The sequence below is a fragment of the Triplophysa rosa genome, linkage group LG13 (genome assembly GCF_024868665.1).
Source record: "Triplophysa rosa linkage group LG13, Trosa_1v2, whole genome shotgun sequence".
Taxonomy (NCBI): Eukaryota; Metazoa; Chordata; class Actinopteri; order Cypriniformes; family Nemacheilidae; genus Triplophysa; species Triplophysa rosa.
This window is the reverse complement of record NC_079902.1, coordinates 6,104,164-6,123,737: the sequence shown is the minus strand read 5'-3', so window position 1 is coordinate 6,123,737 and position 19,574 is coordinate 6,104,164. Positions and strand designations below refer to the sequence as shown.

General features: G+C 38.0%; 1 protein-coding gene across 10 annotated transcripts in view; it reads left to right on the top strand.

Annotated features, from left to right (window-relative positions):
• Positions 1-4,510: 4,510 nt before the first annotated feature.
• The window catches only part of zgc:66433 (uncharacterized protein LOC321250 homolog), a 37,611-nt gene continuing 22,547 nt past the window's right edge, over positions 4,511-19,574 (top strand). For 2 of the 10 annotated variants that reach the window (XR_008964153.1, XR_008964154.1), the window contains exons 1-5: positions 4,511-4,640; positions 4,740-4,823; positions 5,718-5,923; positions 8,237-8,375; positions 8,722-9,359. Coding sequence is in view for 4 of the 10 variants with exons in the window: in XM_057349457.1 (XP_057205440.1) it covers positions 19,090-19,139 (50 nt within the window). In the remaining 6 variants the exon portion in view is untranslated. Of the gene's footprint in view, positions 4,641-4,739; positions 4,824-5,717; positions 5,924-8,236; positions 8,376-8,721; positions 9,360-12,698; positions 12,929-19,082; positions 19,140-19,574 lie in introns of those variants that run through there. The other 8 variants (XM_057349458.1, XM_057349452.1, XM_057349457.1 and 5 more) reach the window with 7 other exon arrangements.

Sequence of the window (19,574 nt, the reverse complement as noted above, 5' to 3'; positions counted from 1 at the left end):
CTCATGCTTGGGGTTATCCCACCTCTTTCCAAGAGCATGAGTCTCTCCTCTCTGTAGAGGATCTAAGCGCTCGGGGAAGAGCGGGCACACGCTCAAAAGTTGTGCATTATATCTGACACACACATGAACACTGTACAGTTAGTCTTGTGGCTATAAATCATTACCTTTAAATGCTTTTGAAGTTGGAAAAATGTATTTTAATGTGTATGTAACTTTAGAGATGGTCCCTAAATTCACGAATATCGATTTTTAATGTCGAAGTTTAATGTCAAACCAACTTTACACCAGTGAAACGCGGCAATGAACGTGCTTTCTTGAACGTGAACATGCTTTATATGTGCCACGCGCTCGTGTCTAAACACATTAAGACAATTTATAATATAATCTAAAATAAAACAGTATACAATATTTGTTAATGTTCCTGTAGGAAGGAGCTTGTTCTGTTGACAGACAGAGGCTTCAATTCTGCGAGTAGGCTAGTTTGCAAAACTGTGCAAATGGATTGCGAAAGCGTGGGCACAGATTATGAATTTGTGGGTACAGATTTCAAAAACTGAGGGGACGGTTTACAAAACCGAGAGCACGGATTGTAAACTCGTGGGTACATTTATTAATCCGAGAGCACGGTTTTGTAAACTGTGGGAACAGTTTTAGAATCTGTGAGTACGGATTTTGAAACTGAGGGAACGAATTACAAAACTGTGGCCATGGATTTGCGGGTCTTGTTTTTTTTTCTCCGAGGGGTGATCAGAAGGGCTCCGCACAATGCTTTTATGTGGGATGGGATTTCAATCAAATTTGAACACTGCGCCTTGCAAATTCGCCACAATTTTCTCCGCCACCAGTTTCTATTTCTTAGTCTACAATTTTCTTGGATTTCCTGTTGTTCTGTTTGATTGATTTATTGACCATGGATCCTGTGATTTATAAGCAAATTACAACGTACAAGACCACTGGAACGTACCCTGACGGACTCAAGAAGAACGAAAAAAATACTTTTCGGCAAAAGGCCAAGAAATTTAAAATGACAGGTAAATTCGAATGTATGATTAATTCTGATTAATAATTTGCGGGTGGATGAAGTAGTAGTCATGGTATAAGATGCGTACGGTATGCCTATAGATTTTTGGAATAGTGTGCAGATTTACCGGGTGCTTTATAACGTTACTGCTTTTTTGGAAAAAGATAAATCCCCCTCAAAATGGTTCTTTGAGCACATAACTTTCAATCTTTTTTTTTTTATCGCGGAGGCAAACATACACTGACGTCTTTACTTTTTTAAATGCTTTGGTCTAGACGCCTAATCTTGATCCTGGAATATATATAAACTGACCAAATTAATTGCTCTCTGCTAATTTTAACCACTAACGTTATATACTTGGCAGTACGTTATGTGTCTTGAATGCTCCATTGGTTTGCTGCATACTCTGTTAGAATTTAATAAATTTCTACCACTACAAATTATTTGTTAAACAATGTGTTCAAATACGAAAAGTAGTGGTCTTGGTGGTATGGGATGAATTTAAAATGATTATCAAACGCATGCACAGTCATCCGTGAACGTGATACAAGTTACACTTGTATTTTAGTATTCACAAACAAATGCCGTATGATTTGAATCTGTGAAATTTTGATTGTAATAAACATGAGGCGATTTGTACAAATAGAGACAGATTTGTGAATACAATGTTTTATTTTGTGTTCATGTATAATCATTTTGCGCATACCAATGAGAAGTTGTGCAGTTGTGTATCCTGCAACGCGCGTCCATTCATCCTGTTCTGTGCATTCGTATTATGAGACGTTCTTTACGCGGTTTTGCATTGGACAATCCACACACAAACAACTTCAGATCCACGCACAACCGTGCATAAACTACGGCCTACCACTAGATGGCAGTCTCACGGAGCGACGAAGAGGTTTGCGGCAGAGGTTGCGCTAGACTTTTTCATTTTCCGTCATTTTGAACAACGTTATCGTTGTGTTAATATAAAAAGTGTAAAATATGTTCAGTTCATTTTGACACTATGGCGAAACAGATTAGACGGTGGTGAGACGGCATAGTCTAATGACTTGTTTATACACGAATCTCCATTGATCCCGTTTTCCTGAATGGGCGAGAGTCATTTTGACGGATTACAATTAGGGCAATTTGTAATTCCCCTTTATGTCAAATTGGTAGCATCCAATCATTTCCTTTCATCAGAACGTGATCGTAAGTGACCGGAGGAAAGGGCGCATGTTTCCCCATTCATTACTCATAAACGTCTCTCCCATTCAGTAAAACTGGATCAGTGAGACTCGTGTATAAACAAGTCATTTGACTATGCCGTCTCACCACCGTCTAATCTATTTTGCAATAGATTCAAAACGAACTGAAAATATTTTTACACTTTTCATAATAACACAACGATAACATTGTTTGAGGATCTTATTCTACAATGCATGCATCTGTCACTTAATCAGACCCCCGCGTCGCGTGCTCACATACACACAAGCGCGCACAGTGGTGCGGTGTTTACAAACTTTTTTCCTTCAGAGAGAGAGATAGCGACTAGCGTTATTTTCGATAAACCTTAACTTTAAGTACAGGGAAATGTTTCTCTGCGTCTTTTCCGTTCAGTGAGTGGCAGAAGCAGCACATTCATAACAAAACAGCATCTTAAAGTAACTTGTAAGTAAATTAATAAATGATTAAAAACAGCGTTTTCAAGCACCTGTCATTGTTACTGTTATGATTATAAACATTTGTCTGTAATTATTGTTTTATGTCTGACAAAAGAAACATTAAATATGTAAACGACTTTATCGGGTATTCAAGTCTAGCGCAACCTCTGCCGCAAACCTCTGCATCGCTCCGTGAGACTGCCATCTAGTGGTAGGCCGTAGTTTATGCACGGTTGTGCGTGGATCTGAAGTTGTTTGTGTGTGGATTGTCCAATGCAAAACCGCGTAAAGAACGTCTCAAAATACGAATGCACAGAACAGGATGAATGGACGCGCGTTGCAGGATACACAACTGGACAACTTCTCATTGGTATGCGCAAAATGATTATACATGAACGCAAAATAAAACATTGTATTCACAAATCTGTCTCTATTTGTACAAATCGCCTCATGTTTATTACAATCAAAATTTCACAGATTCAAATCATACGGCATTTGTTTGTGAATACTAAAATACAAGTGTAACTTGTATCACGTTCACGGATGACTGTGCATGCATTTGTTAATCATTTTGATATTAAATTCATCCCATAACCCGCTCGCTTTGAACTCATCAGGACTCTGAAACCTTTGTTTTGCACGAGCACCAAGAATTTGTACTAGTACAACCAGGATACCAATGCAAGTATCTGATCTATTTCTAAATAGCTGCGCTTAAGCTTTGCCCCTTTTAAATAAGGAGATTGTCCTTGATGGTTTATGTAGATGCGAGTAGCTCATACTGCCACTCTTTGCTTTGTCTATTTCTTTCATTCTTTACTGCTTTTACGTTTTATGTTTGTTTGTTAGTGTTTGGTCTTTGTTAGTTAGTTGGTTTTATTCCCCCTTTACTGTAGTAAATAAAGCCGCATTTGTAACCACGCTCGAATCGTTTCTGTGTTTATTTATCACATATCAACGTCACTTAAACTGCTTGATTTCGTTAAGATTTCTGAAGTGGTACTGTAGGTACTACAGTAAGAATATTGTTTTTCCAAGGCCAGGAAAGTAATATTTCTTAGAGTTGATATACGATCTGCTGATCACTCGCTGGACGAGTCTGTCGCTGTTATTAATTCTGCTGCATCAGGTAAAGTGTATAAAATAGGTAATAGTTAATCACCATTAATTATTTGTATGTTACTGTGGTTAAACTCACAGTTTCCCCGAAATACACTACAACTCGCTAAATAAATCTGAGAATATAATAGTTGTATGCCAGTAACCTGTCAAAGCTGGTTATTCTATGTTTCACAATTTTCTATTTGCCAGTATCGGATGATATTAATGCCTGCTTGGCCAATAAACTGAAATGGTTGTTCTGTGTATATTTAACAGTCCTGAAACTGACCAACAACCAAATGCACAATTTGTCTCTGAATTTTGCATGTTTGTCCTGATGCAGAATAATGTGAGAATGTTCCAAAAATCTTTATGTGCTTTATGAATTTATGGAAATATTTTAAGGAGCAAGAACATGGTCAGATGTTCCAAAATTACATTTTCATTATTACTTTTCTGTTATAATTTTTTCGAACCCAAGACATTTTGGACCTATGAAAAAATAGAAAATGTAATTATTGAATATACTTGTAATTATTGACTATACTATACTTCTCGCTCTACTTTATGTATTGGCAAATCCAGGACCTGCATATTTATTATAAAATAAATTGACAAACTCCAAATCATTATTTTTCTTTCTTTAAGATAGTGAAACAAGGAAAGATTGTTAGGTATACCTTTAATGCCTCCTTCTGCACAAACGTATGATTCACTGACTTGGGTGTGTTGTAATATGACTAATAAAATTAGAAAACCTGTAACCACTCCCAACATTCGCGATTATATATATAAATCACATTTTAAACTGTCTGTCATAAGAAGGTTCTTCAACAAAAATAATTTGTGGAAGTTCGGTGGAAACATCATGGGTAAGTTAAAAATATCAGATGCATACATTATCTTGATCAAGTATTTACTAACTTTGAAGGGCTGCATATGATATTTGTCATTGTGTTGATTGTTCCCAGCCTGCATTTACGGAAACATCACAAAAATCGATACCACTGGAGCATCAGAGAAAACAGCAAAACAGGACAAATTACCTGTAATTGGTAAGAATGCATAAGTAGGCCTATACATTTTATAAACATTTTATTGGGTTAAGTTAACCTGCAGCAAAATTAGTTTATATTCAACCCAGCATAGGTTAGTTTATAACATGAAATATATATATATATATATATGTCACGCTCTCGAGGGAAGAACCCAGTTGCAGGCAGGCAGTGAAGGGGTTAACAAGCAAGACTTTAATAACAAAAACAGAAACAAAACACCCACGAGGGGGTAAACGACAAGGTGACAAATATAATAATACAAACACCAGGACCAAGGCTAACTAAACAATAAACTAGACAATACTTAGACAGAGACTAAACTAAACACTTACTAAGACAGTTGAAACAGGAACACAGCAAACAGGGAGTACACGGACAGTAAGGCTAACATCAAACACTGGTAAGCACGACGAACGTACACAGTACAAACTCAGAACAATCCACGAGCACAGGACAAAGAAACAAGAGGGTATATATAGTAAAGACAAACGAAGGATAACGACACAGGGCAGGTGAGGGTAATCAGACACGGCCGGGAAACAATACAGGAAATGAGAGGGGCGGGGCCAATGACGAGACACTGGAGAGAACGCATATTATTGTCAAAAGGACAATAATATATGTTTCTCTCCACACATAACCAAAGGCTTTGTCATGACTCTGCTACAGGACCAAGAAAAACATGACTAAATGAAGCAGAGCCATGACATATATATATATATATATATATATACTGTATATTTATTGTGTTAGTTAGCTGTATTGCTTTAGTTATTGTTACTTAATCAAAACAACCCAACTACAGTTTGATTTATATAAATTGCAATGCACAATAAAAAACATGAGTTTTTGCAAATGCTTATGTTATGTATATAATATATACATTTATAGGTGTGGAAGCCTCTAGAAAAATGGCTGAGAATGATCTGACCCAAATGGAGAAATACAAGAGTTTAATCATTCAAGTTGGTAAAGCAAAGCAGATGGAGCCGGCTGTGATCGCTGCCATCATATCCAGGGAGACAAGAGCAAACCCAGCACTTTTATCTAAGGATGGGTATGATTATCCCACAGGCAAAGGCTTTGGACTAATGCAGGTCGGTCTGAGGAGCAGGTCTATCATAAAAATATATAAATATAGGCTATACAGTATATATACTGTATATGGCTAGGCCAGGGGCTCAACTGCACATTTTCTGAGCGGTATGCGAGATCAGTTTAGGCGCCACCCCAACCTAAATACAGACAACGCACACATAAAAATCCGTAGACAAGTTTTATATTCCGTTTGCAGTCAGTTATATTTTAAATCATGTCAATGCATAATTGACATAAGTACATAAAGTTAGTGCACATAAATTCACAATAAATTAAGCTGCAACTATGATCATTTTGATAATCGAATAATAGGACGATTGTTTTTTTTTAGGATGAAAGGCTAAACAATTTTTAATTTGATATTTTCTTACAATAACTGAATAAAACCACAAATAAGGGTATTTATTGTATTCTTTGAAAAGTGATTTTCGCTTATATAATTTATCATTTTGTCATTTAATACCTTTAATAAAAAAGCTCGTCCAGTTTTAAACAATAAAACTTCTTTGAACATCCCAAATATAAGTAACAACCGAGTTTTGTCATGGTTCTGCCCCACCTTGTCTTGCTTCTCTTGACCTAGTGGCAGAACCATGATAGAACCTGTTGCGTCGTGTTTGTCTTTGTGGTGAGTTCTTGTTGTGTAGTTAGTTTAGTTTACAGTGGTCATGTCAAATGTTATTATTTCTAGTCTAGTTAGTCCCTGTCCGTGTTGCTATGTTTTATTATGTTCCCCCACGTGGGTCTTTGTTTTGTATTTTTTTATTATTATTAAAGTCTGTCTTGTTAACCCCTTACCCGCTGTCTGCACTTGGGTCCTCTGTCTTTTTTTTCGTGTTTTTTCTCGTTTTTTATGACAGAGGACCCAAGTGCAGACAGCGGGTAAGGGGTTAACAAGACAGACTTTAATAATAATTAAAAAATACTAAACAAAGACCCACGTGGGGGAACATAATAAAACATAGCAACACGGACAGGGACTAACTAGACTAGAAATAATAACATTTGACATGACCACTGTAAACTAAACTAACTACACAACAAGAACTCACCACAAACACGAAGCAACATAACAATGATCCAGCACAGGATAGAAAACACAGGGACCTCATAAAGGGGACAAATCAAGAGGAAGCAGGTGCGGGGCATGAACTAATTACCAAACAATAACGAGGAGACGAAAGGGCGGGAACAGAGACGCCACACCGGAGAGTGGAAGACCAACAGGGACAAAACGTCACTCTCCACATAAAACAAGAGGTTCTATCATGGTACTGCCACTAGGTCAAGAGAAGCAAGACAAGGTGGGGCAGAACCATGACAAGTTGTAGCCCATTAGCGATGTGCTGGTGAGGAAATGTTCCCAGTGAATAATAAACTTATTTTTATCTTAAATGTTAAACATTTAGATCATTCCCTTTCCTTCAACAAAAAGTATTATTAACATTATTCATCTAAACGAATAAGACATATATGGCTTACTCGCCTTCTAGGCTATAACAAAAAGTATTATTTTCCCACTTTAAAACGAATGCTTAGTTTGTGGTTCATTAATAGCTATTTAATAAAAATACAACAATAAAATAGTAGCCTAGCCTAAGTTAAACATACTTAACTGAAATTTTATAATACAACTTTTATTGAAAAACGAAATAAGACAGACAACATGAACTCACATTATAACACAAATAAATAGAAGATCTTTGGATGTTCCCCTTACTTTAAAACGGTGCTATGTGCTGCGCGCTGTATGGAGAAGACTCGTCAGCTCGTGCTGTTTGCAGAAGACCCATCTGCTTGCATTGTATGAAGAACACAGGCCTGACGTTCAAACTGCACAGCTGACAACTAGCTCATATGCGTGATAGTGGTAGATTTAACAGCTTTAACAACCTTCAGCGCCTCAGGACGTTTCCTTGCTTGATCCATTTGGTGATGTGACTGTCACAGAACGAGTGGTTGAAATAATAACTTGATTAAATAAAATGTATTTGTTGAACTCGTTTAAAATGCTAGACAAAAGTAAAACTGAAACGTTTTAAATAATTACCTTTTTCGTAATAAATAATATTTTGGCACAATGGCGCTCACCCTCGTGCGGCGCCCCTATGCACCGCATATATTGCATGCCCCATTTTTGCGTCACTGGGCTGGGCACAGGTGAACTAAAGATGAACATTATGTAATACTTTCACACTGGAAAAGTTGAAAGATTTAGACTAAAGCAGACTCTTTTGGGTAAATAGCCATATTAAAAATGTTGACTTGATAATATGATTTATTTCTGGTAGTTAATTGCTTCGGTTTTTCAGGTTGACAAACGCTACCACCGTATTGTAGGTACACTGGACAGTGAACAGCATCTCATTCAAGCAACTCAGATACTCATTGACTTTATTCACGCGGCTAAAAAGAAATTTCCTGGCTGGACCCAAGAGCAGTGCTTCAAAGGTGCAGTAGACTACACTCTGAGGGGCGGTTTCCCGGACAGGGATTAGCCTAAACCAGGACTAGGCCTTAGTTAAATTAGGATATTTACGGCGTTTTTAAAAACATGCTTTACAAACAAACATTACAGTGTGCATCTTGAGACAAAACAATCGCACTGATATATTTTAAGATATGCAAGTGCAAGTTGTTTTCGATCAAGATGCCACTCATTTATAAAGTAGTCTGGGATTAGGCTAAAACCCCGTCCGGGAAACCAGCCCTGAGAGACTGAAAATAAATCTGTGTGAGAATCAGCAGCCTTTAGTTAAACTTTCACTGCTGTAATGTAGTACCATATCTGTTTCAGGTGGAATAGCAGGCTACAACTGCGGAAAGATGGAGAAAGTCACATCTTATCAGAATGTGGACAGTGAAACCAAAAACGACGACTATTCTAATGATGTTGTTGCCAGAGCCCAGTGGTTCAACACTAAGGGTTACTGAAGACAAACGGCTGTTAGAATGCATGTTAAACAACCAGCCAAATTTAACATTTAACGAAATAAATAAATTACAAAATAAATCTCATTTATGAATTAATCCATGTTTCAGTCTTGTACACACATTAAAATGAACACATGTTCTTCTTTGTTCCTCCGAGAGACTGTCGAGAGTCAGTCAGTCAGTTGCTCTGCACGATAGAGGGCGATGTTACATCTCACCTTCACACACGAGACTATAGTAGTATAATGTGAGAAAATCTCTGATGTTTCGCACGCGTCAGTATGAGCAAATAACTCTAGGATCTCGTTGGCTTTGTAAGTAGAGGTTTGTGTTAAATCGTTGATAAGGATATGTGGTTTTATTCAACTCATCGTCATTATCTGTCTCTGCGTCTGGATCGAGCATATGGTTGTTAGAAGTTTGAGAAGCAAACATCTCCATCACTTTCCGGTAACTTATCCATGCCGAGTGAATAATGTTCTGTGGAGTCGAATTATTTGGGTGAGTTAACAACTTTCTGGTGTTTTTGTTTAGTTGGGTAGCGATTTGTTGCCTACGTAAGTTATATTAATGTTAGTGGAAATGTTTAATAATTATTAAAAGACTCAAGTAATCAACTGACACTCTTCAGTGTGTCTGTCACAAGCGACGAAATTGCTGAAGTATTTCGAATTTTTTGAGGGAAAGTCATGGCATTATGACGCAATGTTGTCATTGCAAAGAATTAAACATCGACGTTTTGATGTTACTAATGGATAGATTAATAATAGCCTGTCCAAGTCGGCTTTTTGTGGTTGTTTTCAGGTTTTAGACAGCCACAGGCGCGTTTATACAACATATTGATAAATATTATTGACCCATTGTTTTTATAATGTTCTGTAAATTCGAGGCTGAATAGAAAAATGTGATTGACATCTTGTTCTATTGACCCATTATAAGTCCTGCTGGAAAAAAAACATACCAATAAAATATCTTGGAATATGTTTGGCACTCATGCAATAAGTAGTTCACCTTCAGAGTGAAAATTCTGTCATCGTTTAGCCTACTCACCCTCTTGTCATTTCAAACCTGTACGACTTTCTTTCTTCTGCAGAACACAAAAGAAGATATTTTGAAGAATGTTGTTAACAGCCCCATCCACTTGCATTGGTTACAACAGAAGTGAATGGGGGGCTTTTAACAACATTTTTGACAGAATGATGACAGAATTTTCATTTTGAAGGTGAACTACTCCTGCTTGGATTCCCTGACAGAATGAAATTTGTACTAATGAGACTTCCAAGTATTGCAACTACTGTAAGTGACAGCCAAGAAAAAAAATGCATGTGCAAAAACACAGTTTTAATGTTTTCTGTAAGCAACTGGTTTGGCCTTAACCTGCCTGCTTTCAAGTTATGATCCTTTATGATCTCAGTTTAGTAAAGGCTGGTGTGCACCACATCAAAACATCAAAAGAATCATCACCAGTTTTGTGTATAGTCTTTGTGCAGTTATTATTCAAATGTCAGAAATGTGCTTTCCGTATGAAAAACGATGATTAAACTGAACATGGACAGCATTAAGATAATCTACTATATCAGCTATTCATAAAATGTAATGATTTAAAATGTTTTTGATAACCCATGGTGACATAAACGACAACTTCACTGAGTAATTGTTATTCACTGAATCTTATATATAGTCATTAATTATAATAAACATCTCTTCAATAAACTGATTAAACTACGCATGAACTGTGGTTGTATCACATAATTGAACCCCTGTGTTAACAGAGTGTGTTGAATCTAAAATATCTGTTAATGTTAACTTGCTTAAATAGTCCACAAAGGTACTTCTAGGAGAAGGGGCATTGTAAAATCCAGGGTGCAATTATTTCATTATTGTCATCTCATTAAGCTGTTGAGATCGTCCATTTAAAAGCTTCCCTCCAGAGCTGCCACACACAGAGTTTCAAAGAGCCTAAAAATGGGGGGATAGAAAGTTAACTGGTCGCTGAGGAAAAGAGCAGCTGATAGGGGCTGTGTTCATCGGTCAAGCTGTGTGGACCCAGCAGGATGCTTTTTTAATGTAAGAGCGAGGGGCTTAAAAGACAGGGAATGCTGGTCCGCTCAGGGCTTTGCTTTATGTCCTTTCTCATGAGAAGATACGGAACGTATTCTCATCTTATGTTATTTCAAACTGTCCGGCTTTGCAGTCCTCTTTACCGACTGGTATCATGTTTTGGGTTATTTACAGTTTGGCATACATGGCTTTAATTAGAGTGCGGGGTAGAGCACTGCCTCAGAAGATGTGTTCCAGATGTGGGCTGGAATTCAGAGAGCTTTGTAAAGAAAAGAAACAGTACTCTGCAGGGGACGGCTGTAGTAACTCGAGTCCGTGAAAACTGACAGAATTGAGGGGGTTGAAATATTCATGACTACATCTTCGGAAGAATGATTTGTTCTGGGGGATTCTGTTCTTTTAGATCCTGGATCTTAAAGGGACAGTTCACCCCTCAAAAAAATTCTGTCATCATTTACTCACCCTTGAGTTGTATAAATGTCCTTGTTCTGATGAACACAGAGAAAGATATTTGGAAGAATGCTTGTAACTAAACAGTTCTTGGCCACCGTTGACTACCATAGTAGGAAAAAAGTGCCTCAGAACTGTTTGCTTTCATACATTCTTCAAAATATCTTCTTTTGTGTTCAACAGAAAAAAGACATTTATTAAGCAACATTTCACATCACTTTATGACTGTGATGTGTTGAATAACACAGAATGATTTGGAATATACCAGTAATGCTAAATGAATTATACAGTAACTTCTAAAGTTAACCAGAGTAGAAAGGGCTCAGGAACTACCAACTTGGCTTTTTTCATAAGGAAAATGGACAGACATTGCACCAAGCTTTCTAAAAGAGGCCCGTAGGACATATGAGTGCACTGCATTAAAATTCAGGTACACACTTCACGGGGCTCTGCTCACCATATGTGCGAGGTAAAAAGAATAGGCTTGGACAACTATCACTATAAGTACATACTATAAGTTTGAAATTGATGTCTACTCTAAGTGACTAAGTGTCCGCCTATATATTAGTCTTTTTAGTCATTTAATATGAAAGAACAATCTCCACCCTCCCACTCCTCAAGTGTTTTCTTAACCTGTTTTTGTTAAAGTAAAAGAATTGGCCGTCGCAACGCTTTGTTTACATTTTTGCCAAATACTTGCGCTCGATTTGCCTGTGTGGGAAGGAAAATATTCAAAACCGGCAGGGAGGTGAAAGGTTTGTATGCACGGGACTGTGGTTTGTGGTTGTGTGCACGAATTGTCTAAGGAACGTAGGAAAAATGAGGAACGTCGGGTCACCACAATGTCCGATCACTTCCGTTAGAGTTGCATCCAAATTAGTTAAATCCATCCTTCGCCGCCTGGAAACTGAAGTGGGCTCTTTAAGAGCCACCCAGCGTTAATGTACACAAACATTTGAATATTATAATATATTGAGTATTTACATGTGTGCTGCTCCCTATTCCTTTTTAGTTCAGTGAAATGAATTGTTTCTCTCTTTGAAGCAGTCAGCTATCATTTTCTACTGATTTCCAATGAGTTTTTTAAACACCTTTGGCCATTGACTGGCTTTTCAACCCCCTCCATGGCACAGAATGAGCCCCCGAGGCAAGACAAGTGCTATCTCCTCAGGGAACTTGCCCATCTTATTATCAAATGACGCCTGCCCCTGTCGGGAGTAAGGCGGCGGGTGAGACAATAGTAGCTGGATTCTCTGGATTAGTTGACGGGGGTTGGCGAGGGGGTGGGGGGTGGTATCAGAGAGAGGGAGAGAGAGAGAGACAGTGAGCGTGCTCAGTCCTGAGAGATAGCCGGCTGAAACACACATGACGGATGAACATTCCCGCAAGCTATGTGGGAATATGATATGAGAAACAAATGCGAATTTGACCAAACAGGCTTAAAGATTCTTTAGTGGACCTTGAGAAGAGTTTCACACAAGGATGCAATAAGGAAATGCTACTTTTAGGGTGAACTTTGACACCATGGCTCGATTTTGCAGCTGTTTTGTGGCAAATAAGTAAGTTGGAGACTTTCCTTTCATTTTATTATTATACTTATGAGTTATTTTCATTGTCCCTAATCTGGTCTGTAGCACGACTTTTAACATGATAAGGGTTTGGAAATGTATCTTCTTAAAATGTGTGAATGGAGAGTTTACAGTAAGAATCGTGGAATCTTATAAAAAACTATTTTGGTTGAAATTAAAGCTTTTTATGATGTACTGCATACACACATAATGATGTTGACGGTCGGTCTAACAGTGTTTGTTGTTCTATAATAGCGATGAATTAGGGTCTGTTTAAAAGCTCTTCTATCTAATGGTCTCATGACATGTCCAACAAGACCCTACTCATCACTACTGTTTCTCCCAAAGCCCCTGAGAGAGCATGTTGTTTACCATTGGTGCTCATCCAGATTCACAAGTTTAGAAAAAGACGGTTTTGTTTGTCCTTTCACAGAATTTGCCTTTATTGGGTTCCTGATAGTCGAGATCCCCCAGAAGAATGCACAGTGGGATAGTTTGGATCTTTTCCAAACAATGTTCCACATTTAGATATAAATGTAAACTGTGTAAAGAAACTGAAATCATATCTTAAAGGGTTTACTGTATATGTTGTGATGGAAACCAGTTCCATCTCTGCATTCTCTGCATCTCCTTCATTCTCACACCATTTATGGTTCTTGAGCTCCTGTCACAGTCGAGCTTCACTAAACAGTGTATCTACTCAAGCGAGAAACTCGAGTCACCTTATGAAATAAGAGTCCAAATGTTTCGATTTTGAGCTTGTTGATTTACTGCCCAAACTTTTCATCATGTTTAAGGTGAAGTTGTTGTTTTTAACAGACTGCTGCGTTCTCTTTAAGTCATTTTCTCCAAGAACTCTTTAAGTTTCAGCTGTGTAATATTTTAGTCATGCTGTTCTGCTCTGGTTAACTTGGGGATTCTTCAGTAATGAATGATGTGATATTTTGCCCTGTCTACGCTCTGCTACTTCAGCCGTGGTTAAGGGAGTTTATGATGTTGTGGTAGTTCAGAACAACCACAAAACTACAGAGAGTTTCATAGGATGTCCCTGCTAACTATACATTTTTAAAAATCTATTAATCCATACTAACAGCAATGTGCCCCAGTTCATTGAGTTCATGTGGTAATATTTCCTTAAATATGTACTGAATGTAAAAACTTGTTTTTGCATATGCGTGTGCTACATAAATAACATGCGACTGTAATTACAGTGTTCGTTTTATTGTAAGCTGTATAGTTTCATAAATCTCTCCCATTTTAAGTAAGATCTACGTATCACTTTTTAAGCCATTGTGGTTCATTTTTTCTTCTGCACCACAAGCTTAAACTTTAAAATGTTGTGCAGTTTCCTAATTTAAGAGCAGTCTGTATATGATCAGTTTATGCTTCCAAATGGTTCATTTGCTTGTCACGTGCACTATATAATTTAAACCACCAGTTATAATCTTTAAAAATAAATTGCTCGCTGGTTCAGTGAAGGGATGGTGGAAGTTTAAGAACTAAATAGCAAACTCGGCTACTGTCCATTTACCCCTTCAGGTATGAGAATTAGGGCTTGTTCACACCAAGAATGAAAACTAAGGACAACTCTAATAATACCTACATTAGCATCCACACCAACCCAGCTAACACAGTTACATTGTGACGACATACCTGGACCGGACCATATTCGTTGCCACGACGTACCAAATAACGTTCCAGCGACGTAACTTTGTGATTTCCATTTTCGTTGTGACGACAACATTAGATGTTGCTGGGACGTGGTGATTACCGCCTGAAGACATACCTGGAATGTACCATATTCATCGCAGTGATGTGCCAAATAACGTTTCTGGGACGTGATGAACACATCCTAACGACCAAACAGTCACATTATTAAAATCGTTTTTTATTTCATTTAAACAATTATCATCCCTCACATGGAGGATTAAATTAATTTGTGATTGTGATTTATTCTGTGCGTTAAAGATTCAATTTTATGCATAATTGGGGGAATTCTCTATTCAAATATGTATAAAGCACAGTATAACGATTAATAAAACTCAACACAGCATTTTCCATATAATAACATAATTGAAATGACCAGATTCAATAATCAAATGACCAGTGTCCAGGTTATCTGAAGACCAGTACATCACGTTGCTACAACATTCTCCATGGGATTAATTCACAATGTTATTTGAGGATGTGGCTAGGACGTTTCTGTAACGTTAGCAAAAAATCTAAGAAATGGAACATTGCCAAGATGTCATCAGAACGTGGTCACAAAGTAATGTCACGGTGACCAAATGAAGACGAACTGGCGACGTTGTCAGAACGTACTGTGTTTGCTGGGAATGGACAATAACATGTAATGTATTGTAAGATGGCACATGCAGTTTAAAATTTGAATAGATTTTGATTGGCTGTCCATGTGTTATCGTTCATCAACTGGAAAAGTGATCTCAACAATATCATTCCTCTGTATCTTTACATTTGTGGTGTGGAATCTGTTATTATTTAGAACAATTTTTAAAATTGTATCTTAATAGTTATCATTCTTGGTTTGAACGAGGCAAATGTAATGTGAGGCAAATGATAAACAGTCATGCTGCAGGACGCTTTTGCTCTCTTGGGTATAATTGAGGGAATCAGGTGGGCATGCATGGTAACCACTTTAGCTAATGTTGTCAACTGACTGAGCCAGATTGCCACTGCAACAGCTTTAATAAGCTGATTAGTGTAAGAGTTTGCTACAGTTTTTCTTTTACCTAATTAAAAGGCCTACAGTGTGAACCTTGTAATCATGCAACATAAAATACATCGTAGTGAAAGCAGACATGTTTAATTTGATCAAATGTGACCCCAGAATTCAAGGTCAGATGTAGGGCTGCAACAACTAATCGATAAAATCGATAATAATCGATAATGAAATTCGTTGTCAACGAATTTCATTATTGATTAGTTGGTCTGTGACGTCACTTGCGAGCTGCGCAGTTACAAATCAAGCGCGTCTTCTTCCGTTTTAAAATTACTGTTTTAAATGTGTCTCTCCGTGCAGCATGAGCTGCGCAGTTTTAAATGTCAGACGTGGTTCTCCGTGGATGCGTCTCTTCGTGCAGCGCGAGATGCGCAGTTTTAAAATCACACGTGTCTCTCCGTGCTGCACGAGGTTCGCAGTTTGAAAGTCACACGTGTCTCTCCGTGCAGCGCGAGGTGCGCAGTTTTAAAGTCACACGTGTCTCTCTGTGCAGCGCGAGGTGCGCAGTTTTAAAGTCAGACGTGTCTCTCAGTGCATGCGTCTCTCCGTGCAGCGTGAGGTGCGCAGTTTGAAAGTCACACGTGTCTCCGTGCAGCGCGATGTACGCAGTTTTAAAGTCAGACGTGTCTCTCCGTGCGGCACATGTTGCGCAGTTTTAAAGTCAGACGTATCTCTCCGTGCGGCACATGTTGCGCAGTTTTAAAGTCAGACGTGTCTCTCCGTGCGGCACATGTTGCGCAGTTTTAAAGTCAGACGTGTCTCTCGGTGTGTGCGTCTCTCCGTGCAGTGCGAGGTGCGCAGTTTTAAAGTCCGACGTGTCTCTCCGTGCGGCACATGTTGCGCAGTTTTAAAGTCAGACGTGTCTCTCGGTGTGTGCGTCTCCGTGCAGCGCGAGGTGCGCAGTTTTAAAGTCCGACGTGTTCTGCATGCATCTCTTCAAGCTGCGCAGTTTTAAAGTTAAAAGGGGAGAGGTGTTTTAAATTACAAAATTAAAGATTATATTAGTAAAACCCAATTTTTGGCGTTTGCACTTTGCAAAGTAAATAATAGGCTAAATACCCTGATTTGGGGGTTTATTTAGTTCAGAGGTGGGTAATGAAGTACATTAAGTACAAAGTACACTTTTTGAGTATTTATACTTAAGTATTGCTTTTACTTTTTACTGTACTTCACTACATTTGAATGACAAATATCTCACTTTTCATGGCACAAAAAAAGATTTCCTTGGCCGACCCTCCCCTCGCTCCCACATTTGGGAGAGACTATTGTCAGTTGCTTCTAATATGACACATGAATCAACTCACCAGGTGTGTTAATTATGGAGACATTCACAACATTTTGGGAGAAGGCTAATGAGTTCAGTTGTGTATACTTTTCCCATATCTGATTTACTTATTATAAGCAAAAGATGTAATTACATTTATCTGATTAATCGATTAACCGAAAAAATAATCGGCCAACTAATCGATTATCAAAATAATCGTTAGTTGCAGCCCTAGTCAGATGAGTCTGGAACAATATAGTTTAGCATTTTCGGCTGAACTCATACTCACTTTACTACCTGAAAGTCAATGCAGCAGAGGACTTGTAATGAAATGTTACACACTAACAAAATGTTGGGTTATTTGAACCCATCGTTGGGTCACAAAATGGATAAACCCAACTGTTGGGTTAAATTAACCCTGAGTATGGTTATATTTGCCCCACCAATTAACCCAGCATTGGTTAATTTATAACCCAACGGTTGGGTTTGTCCATTTTTTGACTCAACACTAGGTTGAAATAATGTTGTAGGTTGAAATAATGAGTGTAATGTTCATTTAACTTCATAGTCCTAAATAAACTCCATTGAAGATTGGTGGACGACACCATCTGTGAAGATAGTGTGACTTGATAGTGCATCACATCATAATAAAGCTGTTTTCAGTTTGTGGTCCCTCACTGACACCTTTGGGGAAGTTCAGGTCTAAACCGGTATTGCACAAGGTGACTCTACGTGCTTAGATGTTGAATAACAATGATTGTTGTCACTGTAGCCATGATGTCATCCTTGTAGAGAAGAGCTGTGGTTAACCTTAGAGTCAACCTGTCCTTGACTATTGAGCAAAGCTTAAATTAACACCTCTTATCCAGAGTGACTTACAGTGCATTCAAACTGTATGTTTGTATCATAGGAATAGAACCCATGACTTTTGACCTTTTAAAGGGATATTTCACCCCGAAAAAGAAAATGCCTTCATTTCCTCGCCCTCATGTTATTCCAAACCTGTAAGACTTTCTTCCTTCTTCAGAACACAAAAGAAGATATTTTGAAGAACGTTGGTAACTGAATAACACTGGACTAGGGATGCACGATAAATTATCGGCCATATCGGTATTGGCCGATAAATGGTCGTTTTTAATGTTATCAGTATCGGCCAATAATAAAATTTAGGCCGATATATTATAGCCGATAAATTATTAATAATTTCCTCTGGTTGAACCACTTCAGCTACAAGCTGCTCACAATTAAAATCCAGTCCAGTACTTTCTTTCTGTTATGATCATTCACTTACTGCTTTAAGCAAAAAAAATTCATGTAGTATGTAGATATTTATGAATGTGTAAATAATAGAAACAAAAGCAGGTAGTTTGAAGCCTACATCTGTCTGAATGCTTTCTGTCTTGAGACCTGTTAGACTTGTGGCTATTGAGAAAACCTTTCTTGGTCTCCCCTGAAGAACACCTTTAATTTGTTTATTAAATAAACATTGTACCAGAAAAGTTAAATAATCTTTAGTTAGCGTAAAGTAGGCTTGGTACATGATTTTCAGGGGGAAAAAGACTTTTCAGTCTCAGAAAATGTTATATTACTATTTATCGGTTATCGGCTTCCAATGTTCAAGAATTATCGGTTATAGTTATCGGCCAAAATTTACATACCGGTGCATCCCTACACTGGACCCCATTGACTTCCATTGTAAGGACACAAAACCACCGAGACATTTTTCAAAATATCTCCTTTTGAGTTCCACAGAAGAAATAGTCAAACGGTACAGTACAGGATTCGAATGACATGAGGGTGAATAAATAATGACATAGTTTTTGGGTGAACTAGCCCTCGAATGCAGTATATTACCAGTTGAGCTACAGGAACACTACATGAACTGCACCCATATACTGAAAAGACTTTGTTATGACTCACTTGCATCTGGTTTTTGCGATATGCATATGTGACATGTTTTTTATTAATTACAGCTTAGCCGTTGGGCCTCTAAATAAATCATGTTTGAAGCTAACACGGCTAACATGCCTGCTAATGTCTCCTGCTTGAATGCATCGTCTTTCGACTAACTCTCACTCTTTCATTTCCCTCCCTCTCTGTGTGTGTTATTCCTCTCTTCCTCCCTCCCGATCGACCTAAAGTTAAGACATGAAGCGTCGGACGTCATCACAGAACTCTGGTGTTGGAGGCAACTCAAGGTCAGTCCATTAGTCTCTGTAGAGCAGCGAACAGTTTTCAGTGCTCTCAGCGACCTCTCTGCTATCACAAACACACACTGGCTGATGATAAGAGGAGGGTTTGTAATCAGAAGACACACTTGGTAAAGAGGTCATATTCTACGGTTGATTTAGTCTTTAAAGAAACAGTTCACCAAGTTGAACGTCATTATTTACTCAACCTCGTGTCCAAACCAGTGCGATTTTCTTTTGTTTTTCTGAACACAAAATGGAAATATTTTTCTCAAGAAAAGCATGAAAATGTAGTCCTCCTACTCCAAGCTTTGTCTTTATTTTTTGTCTTTATTCAGTAAAATTCTTTGACTTTAGAGCTAAAAGCTCATGTTTGCAGAGATAAGGCTGGGTAATTGATAACAGAATTTTGGGAGAATTAACCATTTACGATTATACTTATTT